Genomic DNA, 20,672 nt, shown 5'->3' on the forward strand with positions numbered 1-20,672 from the left:
AGTTATGTCTTACTGTTAAGCTTTCAGATAAATTTCCCCTATAGGTAAATGGCCCCTGTAGGTATAGAGCAGTGTGCATAAAGGCTAGTTCGGTGGCCTTCTTACTTGTTTCATGGCCTTCTGTCTGAAATAACAACAAAAAGTGCCTGTAACCTTTAAATCAGGTCTGTTTGTCTAAGGGTTGCTTGCACTGTCGAAGGCTATCTTTTTCTTCCTCTGCATGCTAGTCATCCCAAGGCAAGGATTGCCCACCTTCAGCATGCTGCTTTCGTGGATGATATTCACAGTACTGGAGATCTTGGCGTAGGTGACCTGTAAAATAGGTCTTGGGGGTCGTAGTCATAGCTGCTAAGTTGTTTCCCATGTGACTTGCCTGATAGTTGTCCATACTGCTTATTCAGATCTGTAAAATGAAAATCAGTTTGCTGCACTTGCATCAGGAGACCGGTTTTCCTCCTGTAGTGCTTCAAACAGTAAACTGAATGTTTTAGGTTTTTTATCTGCTTTGGAATTTCTGGTTTGCTACAAAAATAATCCCTCTGTTAAAGTTGTTGCCCATGGTTGTACAGAAACGTGAGGCTGCTTCTTTCCCATCTGATAAAAAGGTAGTGTTGTTGGAAATGCTACACCCCTGTAATGATAATGAGAGTGCTTCATTCTGCAAATTTGTGTAGATAAAGCTTCACAGTTCTCTGTTCTTAGAAGCAAAGTGACTTAGTTCAAGACAGTTTCTGGAGTGAAACATAGTTTCTGGTACAGTGTTACTGTTTCATGTTAATTCTTGTGCATCTCTCACAGAATGTGAGCGTGTAGAAACTTTAGAATAAAGTTCCAGGAGTACAAGTTCGCTGTGCTCTGCATTCCAAGCTCTGTTTTAGCAGAAAGCTTTGTCTTGGTTAGTATCTCACTTTAGCCCTTTCTTTCTGCTTACAGGCTTTTTGAGGGTATGAATGTAGTCCCGATGTTTACTGTTTGCTTTGGCAGGCAGGAAAATTGAGAAGTTTTCAGAATGACTAAGATTATGATTATGGTCTCTGTTTAATCATGCAACTATTTTCTATGTTTTCTTCTTTTTTAACAGCGTCTCAGAGTTGTTGATCAAAAGAACAGTAAAAATGTACCCACAGTTTCTTTTTGAATGTTGGCTTGCGTGTCATTAAACATTCCATTTGCTTTGTTTCAGTTAAATGTAGTGGGCCAGTTTTGCCTTACTTTGCTTTCATCTTTGCATTTAGTGACACTTCAGTTCCTTTCCTTTATTCTCAAATACTCTCTAAAGAGACTCGATGCTTTTCAAGCAAAAACCAAGAGCCTGTGTTCCTCTGCCTAAAAGATATTAAAAATAGTGTAAATCAAGGATTGATGTGCAAATTAAGTTATTCACTTCTAGCAGCAAAAGCTGAGTTTACAATTATGAGTGTCCAAAGGCATAGAAGCTTTCATCGTCTTGAAATGGAAGTGATTTCCAGCTGGGAACGAAGGGAAGGTATACCACAAAACCTAACCATTTTTTACCAAAGAGGCAAAACCTCTGATGTTCTTGATTTTTCTCTGAACCAGCTAATTTTGGTGATAGCTTTTGTCTTTATAATTAATTTCAGCCTTTGATCAGTAATGCATAAGCTGAAGTCTCTCTCCTGATGCATTCTTCAGTGCTGCTCTTCTCCTTTGCACATCTTTGTAATGTAGAGGACTTGACTGCTGAAAGCAAGACATTTTTTTTCTTCCCTGTTGAGCAACCCAGTCCTGCTGTTCCTGGTGTCACATAACATGGCTCCAGCCCTCTGTCTGTTCTCTGTGGAAGAGGCTATACTCTCAACCAGATAAGAAATCTGACATAGATAGAAGTCTTGTGATTAAAATATCCCCATGCTTTGTCTGCCTAATGTGTATATTTTTCTACTTCAAGAAGGGATTAAAGCATGGTTGAAGTTGAGAGAAAGAGAACATAGCTAGAAAGCAGCTACCTATGGGCAGCATATGAAGAAAAAGAAATTCAAGGACTTAAGTAATGTTTCAGGAAATTCAAGAATTCAAGGCACCTGTAGTTGTATAGTTGAGTCCTGAAGCTTCTGCAGGATATCCATCTGGGTCTAAGAGAAGGTTATAGAAAGGAAATAAAAAGTAAAATGCTGAGTCACAGCAATTCATTTAGTTACTCTAATCATCAAAAGGGACTATTTCAAAATATGGAAACTGGTGTTACCAGTTCTCAACAGCTGATCAGTCAGCCGTCCTTGGAAATAGCAGTAGCAGCTTGCCTACACTACAGAGTCATTTGTACCTGTGCTTTCACAGCTGAGCATGAAATTTCATATTAACATTTTAACTAATTAATGATTCTAATGAGAATGTAAAATTCTGGGTATCTAGCTGGAAGTGGCAGAAAATTGTCTATTTGCAAGTAATATGAGCTTAAGTATGCTGAGGTGTATTTTTTCACACCATAGATAATACATTTTGCTGGGTTCCTTGAAATAAATCCTAAAAAATAAGCTGTGTCTTTACCAGAGGAAATGCTTTCAAGGAGATGGATAACTTGAGAAATATTTCATGTATGTAAAACATATGTATCTTTTACCTGTTAAGTTGCTAAAGCTGCCAAAGATGTGACTGAAGAGCAATATTGACAGAAGTTAATTTTAGCCCAGGGAGACTCAAGTTTCTAGGCTTTCTTCTTCCCCTGTTATCCACCACCTTTTTTTTAGGGGTTAATTCACAATGAAAGCCTAACTTTAGGTGCCCTCAATTACTAGCTGAAGCTTCTCCTCCAGTTCCTGCAGAAGGAATATAGGAAGGCTAACCCTATGAAGTTCAGTTTTCTGAACAGGTACCACATCCATTTAAGAGTAAAATTTGGGTTTGGCAGGAGGAGGAAGAGTACAAGTGCTTTTATTATAAGGTTTCAAAGTAATGAAACCACTGTGATGTGGCTTGCTAGTGCCTGGGAGCAGTCTGCTGCTTACAGGTCACATCCAGGTTTATTTTCAGTTCTGAATATTCAAAGGTAAGCAGGACATAAAAGATAAAAATTTGTAACTGCGTAAATGTGTTACTATTTTCTCAAGGTTTTGCTGAAACCAGAAAAAGCAAGTGTATATGTCTCCCATATAATGTTTATTTGATTCAAAGGGAATTCTTGCAGTTAGAATCATCAGTGAAAGACTTAAATTTTTTCTGGCCTTAAATTCTTGCTTAACCTTGGGGATACATGCTTCCTTAGCTTTCTTTTCACTTTTTGTTATGTTTTAGTAGTAAATAAGTAAGTAGTAATCTCCCTATACAGGACCATTCATTTTGTTTGTGAATTAAGTATAGACATACCACTAAAGTTTTCCAGTACTAATCAACAATGTCTGCAAACGTGGAGCTGCACTGATATAAGAAGATCTCAAGGCATAAGTAAAACAGGCTTTGCAAACCAAAAATTTGTTTCGCTAGTGGTGGTGTACTTTCACAGGGACTTATATTGGAATACTTGTGTGACTCTGAAGAACAGAGTTCTTTGGTGGACTTCTGGCTATGCTAGTACAATTCTAAAAATAAACCAGATGTACCTACCTAACACACAATAAAGGGAGAAGTATGTCATTCAGGATTGAGTAGACAAAATAGCAAGTTCACCTTTGCAAAAAGGCATGGTGCACAAACTTTCTTAAAAGAAACCCATGCTTTCTTGAAGGGCATTTCAAACTCTAATACATATACTTTGCTGCATTTTTGCTTTGAACTTCTACGCGTAAGATAATTCTATGTAAATGCCTGAAATTCTTTTGGACTATGATGACTCATTCACTGTGAACGTAGTGGCTAATGTGACATTTCAGTTTATTTTAAAGAAAGCAGAACAATTCCTGTTCAAAGACATTTACAGATTTTGTTTTTTCTTCTGTGAGACTCAGAGGTACAGTGTATGCACTATACATATCAAAACCTCCTCTTCTTAGGCTTTTTGATCCAGCTGATTCTGCTAGGAATAAGAGATCTTATTTACTGTCACTCCTCTAATCTTAAACTGCTTTTCTACTTATATTAGTAGCCAGATGATTCACAGATCTGAGGAGGGAAACTGCTTTGATCCTCAAGTGTCTAATTGTCTGTTGTTCCTTTTTAAAATTCTCAGCGTTAACTAGCATGGTTTCTGGTTTGAATGTCTGAGTTGAACTACCTTGCATTTCAGGTCTTCAGGTTGTTAAGTGTAAAAGTAATGTCACTCCATTTATATTCCTACTCCACCTGTCTATGTGGAGCATTGATACTGCCCTAGATGTGGCAGAGATTTAAAAAAAGAGAGTGTAAAAAATTAAAGCTATCACAGAGGACAGGCTTATGCTCTCTCTTTTGAGCAGGGACTAAAATGATGGTAGCCCATCTCTAAGGTAAATCTTCTGACTCCACAGCTGTCATCCCACCTGTCCCTTCCGAGAACCAGCAGTCTGGTAAAGTGTACAGTGGAGCAGTATCACTGCAGGAAAATGAGGACATTCCACTCCTGAATACTTGGGAGCGCATTGTGAAGGCTGGGATAGGTGTCTGGTTCTTTGGTGGTTTTGGTTGGTTGGTTTTTGTTTGGGTTTTGGTTTGGTGGGGCAGGGTTTGAGGAGTTTGTTTTGATGTTTTTTTTTGTTTTGGGGCTTGGGGTTTTTTTGGCTGGTTTGGGTTTTTTGTTTTGGTTTTTTTGCAAAGGACGAAATTGTGAATCCCACTGCACCCTGTGCAGAGAAATGAATGTACAGTGTCTCAAACTTTTTGTGCATGCTACAGCAAATGAACATTGGGACTGTGCTGTTCTGTAAGTTGTGTGGGATCAAATAATGGGATTTCAAAAAATTTTGGAAAAGTCTGAGATCAGTTCTCCAAGTAAATCAAATTTATTAATTCCTAAATGGTGAAATTGGAAATAGAAATATTAACAATTGCAAATTGTATTCATGATAGTAATAGCCCACTTTAGGAAAACAGGGTTTTTATTTTAAACATATAACTAAGTCAGTTACTAAATCCAGAAATGTATTGTGTGCCAAAACAGTAAAAAAACCACAAAAACATAAAAACAATTGGGAAGAATATTTTAAATATAAAGATAAGGGCATGTGTTAAATTATGACAGAAATTAATGGCATGCTCTTGACAATGATTTGACTTCTTCTACTGCCTAAAATCTGTATAGTTTATCCTAGAAAATCAAGTTTCCTGTAACTATTTTGTCTGAGAATTCTGCAGTGTGTTGAGTAATACAGTGCTGGTATTTTGAGTATCATATGATGATATTAAAAGAAGGCTCAAAATAGGTGTAGTGTCAGACTTCACATTTATCATGTCTGGTATGTGTTGGGACTTCAGGACAGAGAATCTCAAGCTTGCTACCCTTGATAGCTTTTCTTCATGTCTGAGGAAAATATTTATTGCACATATGTCTGTGAGTAGTGCACTGCTGCAGCTTAAGACCAAAAGCATATTCAAAAGAATATTTTAACTGCTGTCAAGTGTGTGGTTTGGACTTAATTTTAAGACATCTTGGCAAACGAGAGTTTCTTAATGAGGAGTTGGCAAGAGGATTAAAAGACAGACTTCTGAAGTGTTAATAAGCTCCCACCAAGCTTGAAAAGTAGCTGAGGAAGAAAATTTTTCAGCAAGAAAATGCTGAAGCCAAGTGGTTTGAGGCTGGTTATCATTGGCCAACCAGAAATGGGAATCATAGCTCTTGATAGGCACAAGAAGAGTTCAGTGGGGTGGGGATAAGCTGTGGGGCTCTGACCGTATCGATGGCACGGCCTGGGTTTGGTGTCGTGAAGCTGTCAAGGAAGAGACCTACAGAGAAGAAAGATGCTTTCCTGCAGTGATGTGGTCTTTTTTACCAAAAGATAAAAATGAGGAAAATTGTATTCTTCAAAACCAGTGAGTGGGTTTTCACTGTGGTTTTGTAGAGCCCTTAGATGATGATTTCAAGTGACATATGAATGATTGTATTGTAGATGGCTAGCAGAAATCTAGTCAAACCATGATTCTTTAATCTGGCAAATCTCTGTTGACGTTCTGGCGAAGTAATTTCAATATTAGTGCTTAACTAATTAGTGCTTAACAATGCTTAGTAAAGAGAGCACTAAGAGAGAGAATATCTCTGATTCTTACCACTTACTTGCAGTAACCTCTCAGGTGAATTTGAAGCAGCATTCTTTCTTCTCTCCTTTGTCCTCTGAAAACCAAATCCTGGTCCCCAGTCACGCCAACCCAAAAAAGGCACCAAAATAACTACAAAAAGCAATCTTGGAGATTTGAGCTCCCAGAAGAAATTTAACCACTGGACTTTTTGTTTCTTGACTTTTTCTTTGCTGTTTTGTTTGTGTTTCAGGCTACTATATTTGGCTTTTTTCCAAAGGAGTTTCCAATTACAGAAAGAGTTCTCTAACAAAGAATGTTTCCAGGGCAGCAGATGTTTCACTCATTACATAATACTGAGCATGGCTAACCTTTAAAGCTTTCCACTGGGGCAGTAAGTGCATTTTATGAAGTAATCTTCTTGCTCTGAGAACTATGTTGTTGTTATTATTTTTGTTGTTAAATTTTCTCTTTTGAGGTATTTTCTTTGCAGTCTTTGGAGTAGTTGCCATCTTCTGTAATGTGAAAGAGCACTTGCGGTACAACACTCATGAAACAAGACAAAGTGGTTTGTGTAATGAGTGTAGCTGGACTGCTTGCTGATTATCATTCTTTCTGTCTCACATATATTCCATTTCTGTTTTCTGTCCTTGGCAATAGAACTTAGTTTGCTGGTACCAAACTTGCCTTCATTGGTTCCAGCTGCTTCTCAAGACTGTGTAGGTCAGTTCAGCATTTAAGTTTTGACTTTACATATCTATAAGTGCTCCAATATTTTACCATTGGACAACTTTAAATTACTGTTCAATAGGAAAAAAATATATTGTTGAATATTAATATTACTAGTAGAATGGTCTGGATGGTCTGGAGTAGGTTGGGTATTTCTTAGATTTAGGGGATTTTTTTTATTTGGTTTTGTTTTCTTGGTGGCCTTTTTTGTTTGTTTGTTTGGTTGGTTTGGTTTGTTTTTGTGGTAGTGGGAGAGTTTGTGGGGTTTTTTTTGTTTGGTTTGGTTTTGTTTTTTTTCCTTAAAAAACTTAAAATTTTTCTGAGGTGCAAATTTTCAGACCTCTGAGTGTCCTGGATTACAGTCTCCATTAAATTAATGATATTTCATTGTATTTTCAGCCATTTTTAATTCATGAGTAGTTATTCAGCTTGCTTTCACAAAACTTTGCTTCTGAAAGCTTTGTTATGTTTGATACAGGCATTTATATCATCACATCATTGCCCCACTATTTTGTGGGAGTGGGAACTGGTTTTTCTGGCAGTCACTAAAAAAATCAGACTAAAAGCACAGTTCTACTTCTTAAGACAGAACCTTAAATTGTTACTAGATTGCTTTTCTATCTAGTTTTAATTTTTTAAATATAAACCTGAAAAATTGTGGCTAGTTTCCTTACTTCCTTTGATAATCTTGGCATACAGGAAAAGAAACAAATGAAAAGAAATTTCTAGGTAATAGGGAACAATAATATGTTTTGTTTAAGGCCAAAGGGCTCTCCACTTTTTGTAAAACATGTCTGGAAAGCTGTAAGATTTCTCAGTTATAAAACTTATGCATAAATGGCAAACTGCATATGATTGAGAAAACTAGATATTTATTGCTAGGTCATTAGTGCTTCTTACAATACTGAATCTGCAGTGTCAGTTTATTTTGTCTCATCCTCTTCTTCCTGTGATGTACACTTTTGCATCATCTCCAAGCAAATTGGAAAGAAAGTCTACATTGGAAGAACACAGACACCTGTTTCCCATTATACGAATGGTGTGTTTTTTTGGCTCTCATGGAAATGTTAGTAACAGATTGCCAAAAAGAGACACCGAATATCTGTCCAGGTTTTTAAAAACAATTGTTTTCTCTGGTCATTGCAGGAGTAACAGTTAAAGCGTGAAAAATATCTTTGCATTTCTCACCTCTGGTGTTCTAGGCTTTAGTGTTTGGGTTCTAACCATGGTAATTTGATGGTAAGATTTATTTATTTAATCAATTTATATCATACAGGTTTTTTCAGTATTAACTGTATTAAATATGTTTGACATACCAAAAGCTTAATGCAGAAGTGATTTGGTTCTCAAACATTCACAGTCTGCAGAACTCTGCTGCTCTGAGAACTGTTTTCTGTACTGGTGGAGGGAAAAAACCTCTGCTGTGTCATCAGATTTTTTCCAGGCTTGGTTGCTTTCCTTTCCTGGGAGTTGCTTACCTGAGGTGATTTGCTATGATACTTCCTACTGTAGTGGCCTGATCAGTTTTGTCTGCTTTTGAAAACTTTACCATCACGCCTGGTTACCTGCTTGTTATGCCTGGTTTTTGTGTTCATATGCAGTCAGAAAACAATCTGGTACACAAAAAGCAACTGCAGAGTCAACTATTTTTTCTTTGCATATGCTCAAATTTGCAACAATTTAGATATCTGATGCAAAAAGCTAGTCTAGATTATTTTCAGTACCAGACCTTGATACAGGTTATTTTCTGGATGAAGTTCAATTAACTCAATCCTAAATCATCCTGTGGGAATGCTTCATTAAAATGTAATTGGCAAGTTTTTTATCTTTCACCTTGTCCTTTAGTTTATTTTTCCAGCGTTAGGGGCCTCTGTAAGGTAATCACCATGTAGGTTGTAATATATTTCAGCTGTGCAATTATAATATTCTGCAATGTTTACTTGAGAACTGCTAGGAAGGAATGGTCCTGTATTTGCATATTTGCATGTTCAGACCAAAATGCAGGTGACATCCAGCCATTCCTGTTCCACAGCTGGATGTGTTAAGACAGGCAGAAGGAGACCTGTTGCTCTGATTTTTAAAAAATTTTGTAAGCTTTCTGATGTTCACACTCCAAACTTTCTTACGCACTTTCTGTAAATAACTTATTATTTTGCATTTTTTTAAAATAAAGTAATTTGATAAACAGTTTTTCTAGTGTCATTAGAAAAGTAGCACTTTCACCCTCCAATCCACTATCACTTTTAAAAATCTATAAATGTTAAAGTCAAAAAATAAACTTCCCTTTCTTCACCCTAAAAAACCAGTGTGTGCACTTGTGTTGTTTCGTGTCCTATAATAACAGATGGCAGTTCATCTCTGAAGTTATTTTTGCAATTCTGATTTTTCTAATCCTCATGTAATTTACTCAAGTGACTGTAACTGTTACTTTATTAATTTTTATAACAATCTGATAATGCAATCTAAAAAAGGTGGTCTTTATAAACATTTCTAATAATTTTTCCTCTTGCTACTGACTGACTGGCTAATAATTTGTGGACATCTTTTTTTCAATTTTAATCCTGTTCAGTCCTAATGGTATGCTGGAAGTAATGTTGCTTTACCTTGTCTTTTGTTAAGGTGTGTATATGTGTGTGTGTGTATATGGATGCACTTTATGTTCTTACACCTTGTAAAATATGCTTCAGAGAACTTACCTATGGATATGTCTCTGTGACTTCCCTGTGTGCTGCAAGTGCCATTTTAAGTGTTTGATCACTTCCTTGCTCAATAATTACTCCTGAACTCACTTAACTTTGTGGGATAGTCTAGTTTATAATATTCCATTCTGTCATAATATTAAGTTGTCTGTAATGCGCGTGCAAGGTCTGCTGTGAAAAGGAGATGCATAAGCTGGAATTGCACACTTATTGGAGTAGAAATGGGTTTGCTTAGAAGTGAGTGTGATATGGACAAGCACAGTGATGTGAGCAGTAGCAATGAAAGGTATGCTGGAGCAGACAAGCAACTGGAGTGCCAGCTGCAGTATGTTCTGGTGACTGTTTGCACTTGCTGTGCACATTTAAGCCTGTATGGCTACATGAGTGTGTTCAAATCATAACTGGATTTTGTGTCTAGGAAAAAAACCCACCAAACAAAACAGTATAAAAAGTTTTGATTGGCAGGTATAGTGTATAGTTGCATTCCTTACTGCTTTTCAGAGTGAACTCAACTATCAACTTCCTGGTCTTGAAATCTAGTCAAACAGAGACAAAAACTGAGGCAACTAGAATAAGAGCAACCATGCAGATTTATTGAATACAGTTAACATTGAGAACCACCTCCACTGTGTTCTGTGTGTTGCTGTGGAATACAGCTAGGAAAGAGTAAAAAAAAAAAAAGGCCAAAGGAAGCACTATTGTTGATGTATTTCGCTAATGTGAAGTTTTAAAAAACCAAATTCATAGTATTAATGCTAACCACTATATCCAGTAATACAGCCCTTTAGCATTTGTATTTAGATTTGATTTTTATGAGCAGTCTTTGAGACAAAACTTTTTAGTGTCTAAATCCTCAATGCTGATCAAACTTGCTATGTTCAGGCCTTCAGGTTTTGCTTTCTCGTGCCCTAGGTGATTAAACTTAATTGTTCTGATTTAGGATTTGCTTCTACCAAAATTGGTCTTCTTTGATCATCTGTTTCCTGCCACCAGTTTTGTCATGCTGTTATCTTTACCACTGTTATGAAATGCTACATGGAGATTTTTTTTAGAAGGCCGGTAGGTCACAGAATAAGGGGCAACAATTTTAAATTCAAAGAAGAGGAGTTTAGATTGTACGTAGGACTCAGTGGGGCTGGTGAGGTGCAGCTTGCCCAGAGAATCAGGGTATCCAGAGCTGTGGATGCCACATCCCTGGAGGTGTTCAAGGGCACTTTGGATGGGGCTGTGAGCAACCTGGTGTAATGGAAGGTGCTCCTGCTCCTGGCAAGGGAGGTTGGAACTAGATGATATTTCAGGTTACTGTGCTCCCAACCCAAATAATTTTGTGATTCTGGTATTTCAAATGTATGCATTAAGGCTTAATGCAGCTCAGCAGCAGTATCTCTTTGCTGGGTATGATAGTGATTTAACTTCTTCAAGCATGTATTTAAAGGCAATTACAAATCTTGTTTAAATTTTTTCTCCTTTCAGCTTGAACAGAAAGCTGATACTGTTTATCTCAATAATTTCTTGTTTCTTGATGTGCTTGTCTGAGGTGTATGTGCATACTATGTAATACTTTTTGTGTGTTTTAAGGCACACTTCCAAATTCACTGATTAAAATAAATTCTGCACTGGTTGTTTTGTTATAAAATAAATGTTTAGCTGGCATAGATGAAGCTTCTTTTATACAAAGGGAAAACACATTGTTCTTCTCATTCCTTCATAAATAGTGCTATTTAATCTCAGTACCAGATAAACAGTGGTCTGTGTGAATAAATAATGAGATATCTTCCTTCTTTAGCGCTCCAGGGAAAGTTTCTGTATTTTCAGAATCTGTATACCCTTTTTCTCTTCTCATTAATTCATTGGAAATAATAGAGAAGACTTGGTCACATAGCTGTATTTCTGTATTGAGGAGTGAGATGCCTGTGGTAATCATTGTGTTGTCTACAAAGTTTTGCCTAGGGCAGTGGTTGTGAAATATAGTAATGCTTCTCTCTTACTCAGATGGTAGCCAAAAAGTTTTCCAAGTCTTGCAGATGACCTTGTAATGCACTGTCTTCTATCTATCCAGTAATGTCTTTCTCTCTCAAATTAGTGTGGTAAATTTAGTGTTTTCAGTGAATTTAGGTCAGTTAATTTTAAAAGTAAATGTCAGAGCAGAGTGCATGTGCATTTTTTAACTTCTTAACTGCCAATAGCCAAGTATAATTCACTTGCTAAGTTAAAGATTTGTACAGAAGTCCTGAGTTAATTTTCACATCTACCTTGCTTAAAATTTTAACTGTGAAGACTGTTGACAAAATAGATGTTTCAACTCCAGTGAATAAAAAGTGCCAAAGTTATTCTTCGGTCTGGAATAAAACCCATTTCCTGTGCAGTTGGGTTACAAAAATATTTCTAGTTATGAAGGAAAGAACTCATCTAAGTTCTTCCATCATCTCTGTATGCATGTTAGAAGCTTCCACACAGCAAGTACTTTGTGAGTAGTAGTTTCCACACATATAGTTGTTTGTGGGTGATGTCAGTATGTGAAAGAAGATGCAAGTTTAATAAATTGCAATGCCATGTGTTAGCCATTAATCACTTACAGACATTACTACCTTTTCAGGTAGTAGAGTACTTACTGAAGTGGAAATACAAGATTTTAAAGACCAACTTGATTTTGAGCAAAGCTATGCTAGTTAGCCTCCTAAGCCCTGTGCTGGTTTTCTTGAGAGTACATAAGGTTAGCATTCCAGTTAGAAATAAGCTGAAAAAAATACCCCTTGATATCCACACACAATCTAGATGCAAGTTTATTTTGTTGGCTTTGTGCATTGAGATAACAGCATTTGCAGCACTTTCCAAGAGCTGAAAGAAACAAGCAGTACTCAAGGACTTGCCTGCACATAAGCCTTAAAACCAGCTATATCTGAATCCAGCTCTCATTCTTACTCCAGAGTGAATATATACATAGTTTTCCAAGAATGCTGCCTTCTTGTTAGTTGAAGGTGTTATTATTTGTGTGCGAATTATCAGATTGGGTTTGTAACAAACCCTTTCCCTCGGTTGCTTCTGTACACAGTCTAGCAAAGCTTATGCTTCCTTTTCTTTAGGACACTTGTCAAAAACTACATTTAACAGTACCATTTTTTTGTTGACTTATGCTCACATTTCTAGCCTAATTTTAGAGGATAATTTGACACTTAATACCTTTTTAGAATTTAACCAAAGCTTTAGAGACTAGTAAAGAACAGAAGCAAATTCTAATGTAGTAATTTTTTTCAAAAATTATAAAAACTATTTTTATAAAAATGGAATCCTTTTCACCAAGGCAGTTTCCCTATGAAACCTCTCCTTAAGAAAGATCAGTCACCTTTGTGAAGAAAATAGCGACTTAACTTTATTTTTGGCAGAACCTTATGAAGAATTATAAAACTGCATTTTGATTGTGAGAAAGATTATTATGTTCTTAAAGTAGCTAACCTTAAGTGAACTGTGGGAGAGAACACTTTGTCATGTTTCTGGCATTTAACACTGAAAATATGTTGTTTTCTTCAGTGCTGCATATTTTTGCTAAACAAATCTTGTCTTAGGCTAGATGTACTAAGTGCCTTAAAGTGTGGTGTGTGCTGACTGGTTTTGTTTTCCATTTATGAAACTAATTACTGCCCATGGGAATTCGCTTTAGAAGAACATGACAGGGGGTGGGGGGAGTTGTGTGTTAAAAGTGCATCTTTTATTCAGAATACATTTTTCTTTTTTTTCCCCTTCCTTTATTTAAAAAAAATAAAATAATTTTGTTCCTAAATTGCTCACAGCAAACTTTCCTATTGTGGACTATGAATAAATTAGAAAACAAACTTCATTTAAATAATTTTTTTCATAACCTATGGACCTTGAAGTTAGCAATTCCTTGAGCACTATTGCTCGTGTTCTTGAAATGGAATTCCCAATTTTTGTTTTCAGTTTATTTAGCTTAAAATTAGGTATCTTTGTAGACTTTAAAAAAAAGATATTTCATGGGACTTGTATGCAGACTTTTTTTTCCAATACATCCTGCATTGTCATTGTCCAGCCTGAAGATAAGCAGTTTTTAATTTGAGAATTGTTTTTGTATTTAGGTTTTTTCCTGCAAGGAAACACACTATTGTGTGTTACAATAGAAATCCCAATATTTTCTAAATGTTGAGGTTTTCTCTTAGTCTTGTGATGTACAGAGCAGTGCTCATAGAAAATGGATGGAGGACAGTAGCTTTTGATGTTCTTCTTGGGAAATGTTGGTTTGATAAAACTTACTTGATGGGCTCTTAGAAGAATGTTTGTTCCCCTGTCTGTTAAGAGGAGCAGTGTTCATACTTGTTCTTGTGTGAGTCATCACAAAAATAATGGAAAATAATAGTGGATTCATTTTGTTCCCTACAAATCCTGTGGGGTTTTTTCCCTGCAGTTCATAAGGCAGAGTATTCTTGGACTTGGTGAATTCTGCTGTTTCTATTTGAATTGGTGGTTGTCTGCTAATTCTTTGTCTCTTTATGTTTCTAAAGCTGTTGCATTAGTGAAGATCACCATGGCTTAATTAAGAGCTATTACTTTCAGGTCTCTTTTGAGTGATCCTGTTTCTTTAAGTCTTTTTGAAACTGGAGAACAGATTCCTGAAGAGCTGACTTGTAGTGCTTATTTGAAACCTTATTTATCCTTGTGGAAAAGGAACTGTTTTGAGAGACTTGTAACATTTTGAAAAACTCACTAAATGTTGTGCTGACATACAAAGCTTTTGTGCCAAATATCTCAGCTGAATTGTCTGGTGACTGACTTTTGCCTGCCACATATTACACAAAGTTTCTATGAGGTAAAACATAGCCAGGGCTAATAGAAAAGTGTAATGTACACAAGGAGATACAAGCGTATGCTCCTTAGCAACTAATTTCTACAGTTTTATTGATCCCCACCGATGAAAATTTACAAATGCATTCTCTTAATTTGCATTCTAACTTTCCAAATCTTAGTATTTACTTTTTCACGTGCTTTTGAATTTTCCTCCATTTTCCCAGGAAAACAAAGTTCTCCTTTTAAAACATATTTGAGGATAACAGTGCAATTCCAGAAACTTGAGCTGTGATTAAAGATATAAACTCTTATGATGTTTTTGATGTATGCTGTTATTGTTACTGTTTGGTTTTTTTTTGCTGCTCTGCGTGCTAAAAGTAAATGTAGGCCACGATTTTAGTGTTGCATTGAGAGAACATGATACTGAGCTGTGTGAATGTGACCCAGTTAATAAAAGGCTCGAATATTTAAAAAAGGTTTTTGGTAAAAAAAACCAAACAAATAATAGGATGCCAACTCTTCTGCTGTTTTTATCAGCTTTTCCCAGTAATTTGGTATTTTACAGATTGCAAGATATTCTAGCCTAGGACTTTCTTTTAGGAGGAGCAGAGAGTGGATAGTTTATTTCTTTATTGTTTTTATGACTCTTCAAACAATTCCAAGCATCTGAGAGGCAAACTGAAACATTTTAGACTTCACAGTTTTATGATTAATCCAGTGTAAGTCAGTGCTGCTGCCGAAAGGGTCATACTGCTACTGCTTTTGTGCTGACACAGGCAATTGCTGGAGAGCTGCTCTGGTTGAACGCTAAGTCTCTGCCAGGTTAGCATTCAGTCAGAGCAATTTCTTGTTCCATTTCTTTATGTGGTTGCACAAACTATAGTTCCAGATAGAAGCAAAGGTGGAAACGAGCCGTGGCAGTGTGAGAAGGGACCTTTTAACTGAAGACCAGTTTATAGAGATGAAGTTGAAGCCACTCCCCCTGCATTTCTTGCTGACTTGCTTAGCTGTAAGGCACTTTGTTGCTGATTTCATGCTTTTTATGAAAGTAAAAGTAAACTGAGGCAAGTTTTGTACATAAAGGTGATAGGAGTTTCACAGGTAGCTGTGGCTCTGTAATAATTTCCTTGTTCTTCAGGAGATGTAGGCCCTTGAAGAGCAAGGAAATGACGACCTGACAAATTTGATAAACCTTTCATTGTTCTGTTGATATGGCATCTACATGTTTTAGGCCTAAATCCAGTCATGTAAATAACTGTCCCTTGGCATTCTCCTTTGAAGGGAGCCAAACTCTTCTCTGTCTCTATATGGATTACCCTACAAAGCTGTTCGCCAAAGTGCTTGGAGAACATTGTAGTGATATTGTGAAAAGTAGTATTGAAAAATATTTTAAAGGGTGCAGGTACATCTCCTTTCAGGTTTGAAGGGATTTGAAAAGTTGTTATTTCAGTGTAAGAAAATAAAAACTGTACTTGTAATATAGAGGTGCAACAAATTTACATGAAGTTATTTCCCTTCCTCTCCCTACTTTTGTCTCTTGCTTGCAATATAGCACTGGACACAAGTTGCATAATCTTATGCTAAAATTTCTTAGTAAATATGCAGGATGGATAACTGATTTTTACCTCAGGTGGGTATTTAGTACCCTTATTATCAGAAGTCTTAGAAGTCTTGTGTGCTGTGAAGATTGAAAATACGTTTTGAATATAATGTTAGTAAGAAAGAGCATGGTAAGAACAGGAGCATAAATCAGGTTGCAGGGAACAATATTATATTGCCTTCACCAAACTACCTTTCTTTCAGCAGAGGCCATTGTTTCTGCAGTTACCAACCTTGGGCATTCGGTATACCAGAAATTTCACAATATTTGTGCACTAATTACTTTGGTGGTAGTATCCATGAACCACCACTCCTTGGTAGGTAGGACCTTGGCAGCTATGGCTGTCTTGTTTTCAGAGATGGGAACCAGACTTCCATTACTCATTTGCTTTTTCTATGGGATTCCCAAAAATCGGTGATGGAAATAAGATCTAGAAAAATTTCATACTTAGCTTTCTGAAGAGGTATAACAGTATTCAGGCTCATTGCTTGACTGCTACTGTTTAAATATGTCTTACTTATTTTATGAAAATCAAAGATGTAACTGGATTTGGGAACTTGAAGTAGTACTTGAGGTAGCTGAGCATAGGCTGTCAGCTAGGTTCCTAAAAGAAACTTATGGTCCTAAAAGAAACTTATGTTTCACTGCTTTAATTTCATATGCTTAGTGAACATCAGTGGTGTTGAGAGAACAGCTCTTTCCAGATCTGGAATGTGCAGCTGAGCAGTGATGTGTACTTTCTGATCAGCTGATGAAATGCGGGTTTGGATGTGTGATTTTTGTAAATGACTTCCAGATGTTACAGTTGCCAGCTGAGTGTCTCAAGACTTCGCTATTAGGCCTATGTTATAAAACAAAATGGATGAATTATGCAGAAGATAAAGTGATGAGCCTGTACTTGGAATTGTTCTCTCTGTGTCAAAAAAAAAAAAAAAAGGCAACCTGGTTCTGTGGTCATATTGCTCACATGCAAAGGCAGAAAAATATGAATGCTTTCAGACCAGGATACATACATCAACGTATAGCCCATGAAGAGTTTGGTCTAATAGATAACACAAATTACTTTTCTGTGTAGCTGCTATGTTAAGAGCTTTGAGTTATCCTATATCTCACTTAAACTTCCTTGTGCGAAAACATTACTATTGTGGTGCTAGAACTGAAATCTGATTACCTGCAATATCCTTCAGTATCTTTTTTGTGCAGCAGAAGTCAAAGTTTGTTTTGTAGTTTTCATGGAATTTTCATGAACTCTGTATATAACTCTGTACTTTTCTAGTTGAAAAAATTTTTTTCAAAAGTTCTAAATCCTCATAGTTGCTGAGAGAAGGGTTTGAGTTTGAAAGCGCAGTGTTTGATTTCTCTCTTTCTTTTACCCAGGAAGTATTGACATAACCATGATAGAAGACAAAGGTCCACGGGTGGCTGACTATTTCGTAGTGGCAGGGCTCACTGATACAGACACGGCAACCCTCCTGGACCAAGAAATCAGCCGACATGAAACAAAGTCAACTGGTCCCAAGGCTCCAATTACTGACATTGCTGTGATAATTAAATCAGCTGGTGAAACTGTCCCAGAGGGATATACCTGTGTTGAGGCCACCCCTACAGCCCTCCAAGCCAACTTAAACTATGGAAGTCTAAAGAGTCCTGAACTTTTTCTGTGCTACAAGAGAGGCCGGGACAAGCCACCTCTTACTGACATCGGGTGAGATTTCTATGGCAGTTCAGTTCCTCCTTAAATAATGATAAAATCTTATTCTTCGTAGATGATGGTGAAAACAGTTGTGAGAAAACATCTTTAAAAGTCCTGTTTGAATCTGTATTGCTTACTGTGTGTTTCTGTATTGAATACATTGAACAAAGTGTCAGTCATCTAGTGAATTTCTCTTTTTAAAATTAACGATGATGTTTTAGTTGAAAGGATGGGAGAGATGAAGCTGATAAAAATGAGAAATTAAGTTCTCTGCTGCAGTTTTATGAAAGATAATTGAATAACACAGAACTAATTTATAGAAAATATGTAGTGTAAATCCAGAAACATTAACATGCTTTATCTGAAAATTATGACTTCAGAAGTCAAAAATTATCACTTTGGAATTCACTTTAATGCTTATGGTGAAAGATACAACTTAAAAATGTATAAGGACATTGTAGAGCGACTGGAAGTATAACGAGAAAGAAAGTAGAGCCTGGTTGTGGGGTGCTTTTACAATTAGGGCAAAATAAAGAATTTTATTTTTCTCCCTACTTAGTTATTAAATAAATAGTAGGGAGTAAAAATCATGCATCTATATATATGCTATAATCCATTTAGTTATTTTCATTTATAAGCTTAAATGCTTTGGCTTGAAGCCTACATATTCTGTTTTTGACCTACAATTTATGTGCTTACTGACAGTGTTCAGTCAGGGAGGAGACTGATAGTGAAATCTGAATAATGAAAGCAGCTTCATGGCAAGATAGTTCGCTCTTAAGGATTATAGTTCGAGTTGTAAAATTAAGCTCGTACATTCTAACTTGTGTTCATCTTGATCATCTAACCTGCATTCCAGTAGGTGATTTTTAATCTAATCTTTTCCCATGTGTGTGACTGGCACTGTAAGAAGAGACATTACAGTGTGAAGTTACATTTTGGATGATTTTTTAAGCTTCATTAAGTTCCTATAGAAGGAAACATTTCTACTGGGAGTGTTTCCTCAAAGGAAGTAATGAAAAATCAGTCTTCAGCATGTGCCTTTAAGGAAGCAACTTGGCTAGCATATGTGTATTTGGTGTCTCCTATGACCTTGGCAGCTTGAATGCTTGGGGTGATTTTGTAAACAAAGTAGGCAAGTAGTTGGCTAAGATGATGGCATTTGGCAAATAGTATTTATTCTGTATTTTGTTGTAGACAGATCAAGTTAGGGTGTCGCACCTAATACATCATGGCAGTCTTTTCTCTCTGAGCAACGATGCATATTCTCCCCCTGCTGTTCCTCCTGCTTTGCAACTATGTTCAAGAGATGGGTAGACCAATCTTTTTTTATTTGTTTTTTTTTGTCTTCGAATGCCATTGTGTTCAGATAAAAGCAGAGTTCAGGCAAGCGATGCATGTACAGTCTGAAGGCTAATTTATGCTGTTTCCTATTACTTTATTAAAGAACCAGTGTGAAATAATGTTTTACCTTTGAGCCAGTCTGACATGGTGAGTGAACTCAATATGTACAGGAAGAGTACATCCCTTGAAAGGGTGAAATGTGTGCTCTTATGTTAGTGTATGTATAAAATTGAGTTATGTCATAGTTGGAGCATTCAAGTGATTCTTGATGAATGTTTTTGTCTGTCTTTGTATTTCCTTCAGTGTTATTTTCAGGGAAAAATGACATTTGGTGAAGAGAGGGATATAGGGATATGCTCTACTGTTTGTCTGCCCCTGTCCTTGTGTTTGGTATTTCTGTTCCCTCCATCTTCATTCCTTTCCATTTGTCCACTGCTTGTTGAATCAAAGTGTCTGTAAGTTGCTAAGAGTGAATTCGTGCTGCAATTACTCACTTGCACACAGTTAGGCCATGTGTCATGCCTTTGAATGTTATATTTTCCAGAATTAATCAGATTAATTGGAAAAAATATTAGTTGGAAAAATAAAGGTTCATTCCTAGGATAAATGATCTCTTAAGATCCTCTTCATAAATGTAGCTGTAAAATTTAGTATCTTAGGCTTGTGTGTCTATGAAATAATTCAGTTACTGTCATTCTGTTCTTTTCTTCACCAGTTTTTTTTGCTGGTGTTCCAAAAAAAGACAAGAACTGAGATTTGAGATCTGTTTTGGTTTAGGTGGAGTGAGACTTTCAAACAAAATCTCACTTCTATGTTTTACACTTCAGTTAGGGATCTGTTAGCCCTTCAGTATATGTTTCTTACATGGAAGAAAAACTGGACAGAGAAATGTTTGTTTTAAAATAGAAGTTGTTTTGCAATTCATAACACTTAGTATAGAAACGAAAGAATACCAGACTTCTTGCCTGAAGCAGAGGTCCTTGTAATACCAAGTAATGCAAAAGTTAGCTGACTTGCATTATGTAAGTAAAGAAATTCTGATTTTTAAACTTTAAAAAAAAAAATTTAAGTGGCATTGGAAGCTTTCATTTAGGGTTTCTGTGCTAAGGACCCTTGTGATTCTATATGCCTGATTTCTGAAAATGTCTGCAGGCATATCAACTAAACAAATTGATGATGATGATGCTCTTTATTAGAGAGGTATTTCAAGAAAGAAAATGAACCCAAATTTCAAGAAGAGTAATAGAAACTGGAGGATGTTCTTAGCAGTCAGCATCTTCAATTGTTCCTTAATCCCACTACTGTGACAACAGCAGCTGGTTGTTTAGAACAGTGTAGGGTAATAATGATGAAACTAGTAACTTTTTTGTTCAGACAAATAATACTAGAGACGGCAGTAGAAGTAAAAGTCTTTTAAAAAAGTCTTTCAGTCTTTTCCCTTTTCTTAATCCACCACTTTTCTGACCTTACAATATTTATATAAATTCCTTCATTTTTCAATACTTGAAAAATGAGAGAGGAAGAGGAGTTATAAAGGTGTATTTTGCCTAGGAACTGTGAGAGACAGGATTGTGTTTGGACCTAGAGAAGGAGTCAAACTCAACAGCAGTGTTAGACAAATGCAATTTACAGAAGTCCGATTGTTTTGAAATGATTTTCCAGAGTAAAGTTTTTTATGGTTTATGATTTTTAGCTCAACAGCCACAAGGTT

The 20,672-nt window shown here is 36.4% G+C and overlaps 1 protein-coding gene across 3 annotated transcripts in view; it reads left to right on the forward strand.

Moving 5' to 3' along the window:
- Positions 1–20,672, forward strand: part of DENND4C (DENN domain containing 4C) — a 72,990-nt gene that overhangs the window by 2,526 nt on the left and 49,792 nt on the right. The window contains exons 1-2 of one of the 3 annotated variants that reach the window (XM_063180686.1): positions 6,345–6,493; positions 17,302–17,629. In XM_063180686.1, coding sequence (XP_063036756.1) covers positions 17,319–17,629 — 311 coding nt within the window. In that variant the 5' untranslated portion in view covers positions 6,345–6,493; positions 17,302–17,318. Of the gene's footprint in view, positions 1–6,344; positions 6,494–17,301; positions 17,630–20,672 lie in introns of those variants that run through there. The other 2 variants (XM_063180683.1, XM_063180684.1) reach the window with 2 other exon arrangements.

This window comes from Melospiza melodia, chromosome Z, assembly GCF_035770615.1.
Source record: "Melospiza melodia melodia isolate bMelMel2 chromosome Z, bMelMel2.pri, whole genome shotgun sequence".
NCBI lineage: Eukaryota > Metazoa > Chordata > Aves > Passeriformes > Passerellidae > Melospiza > Melospiza melodia.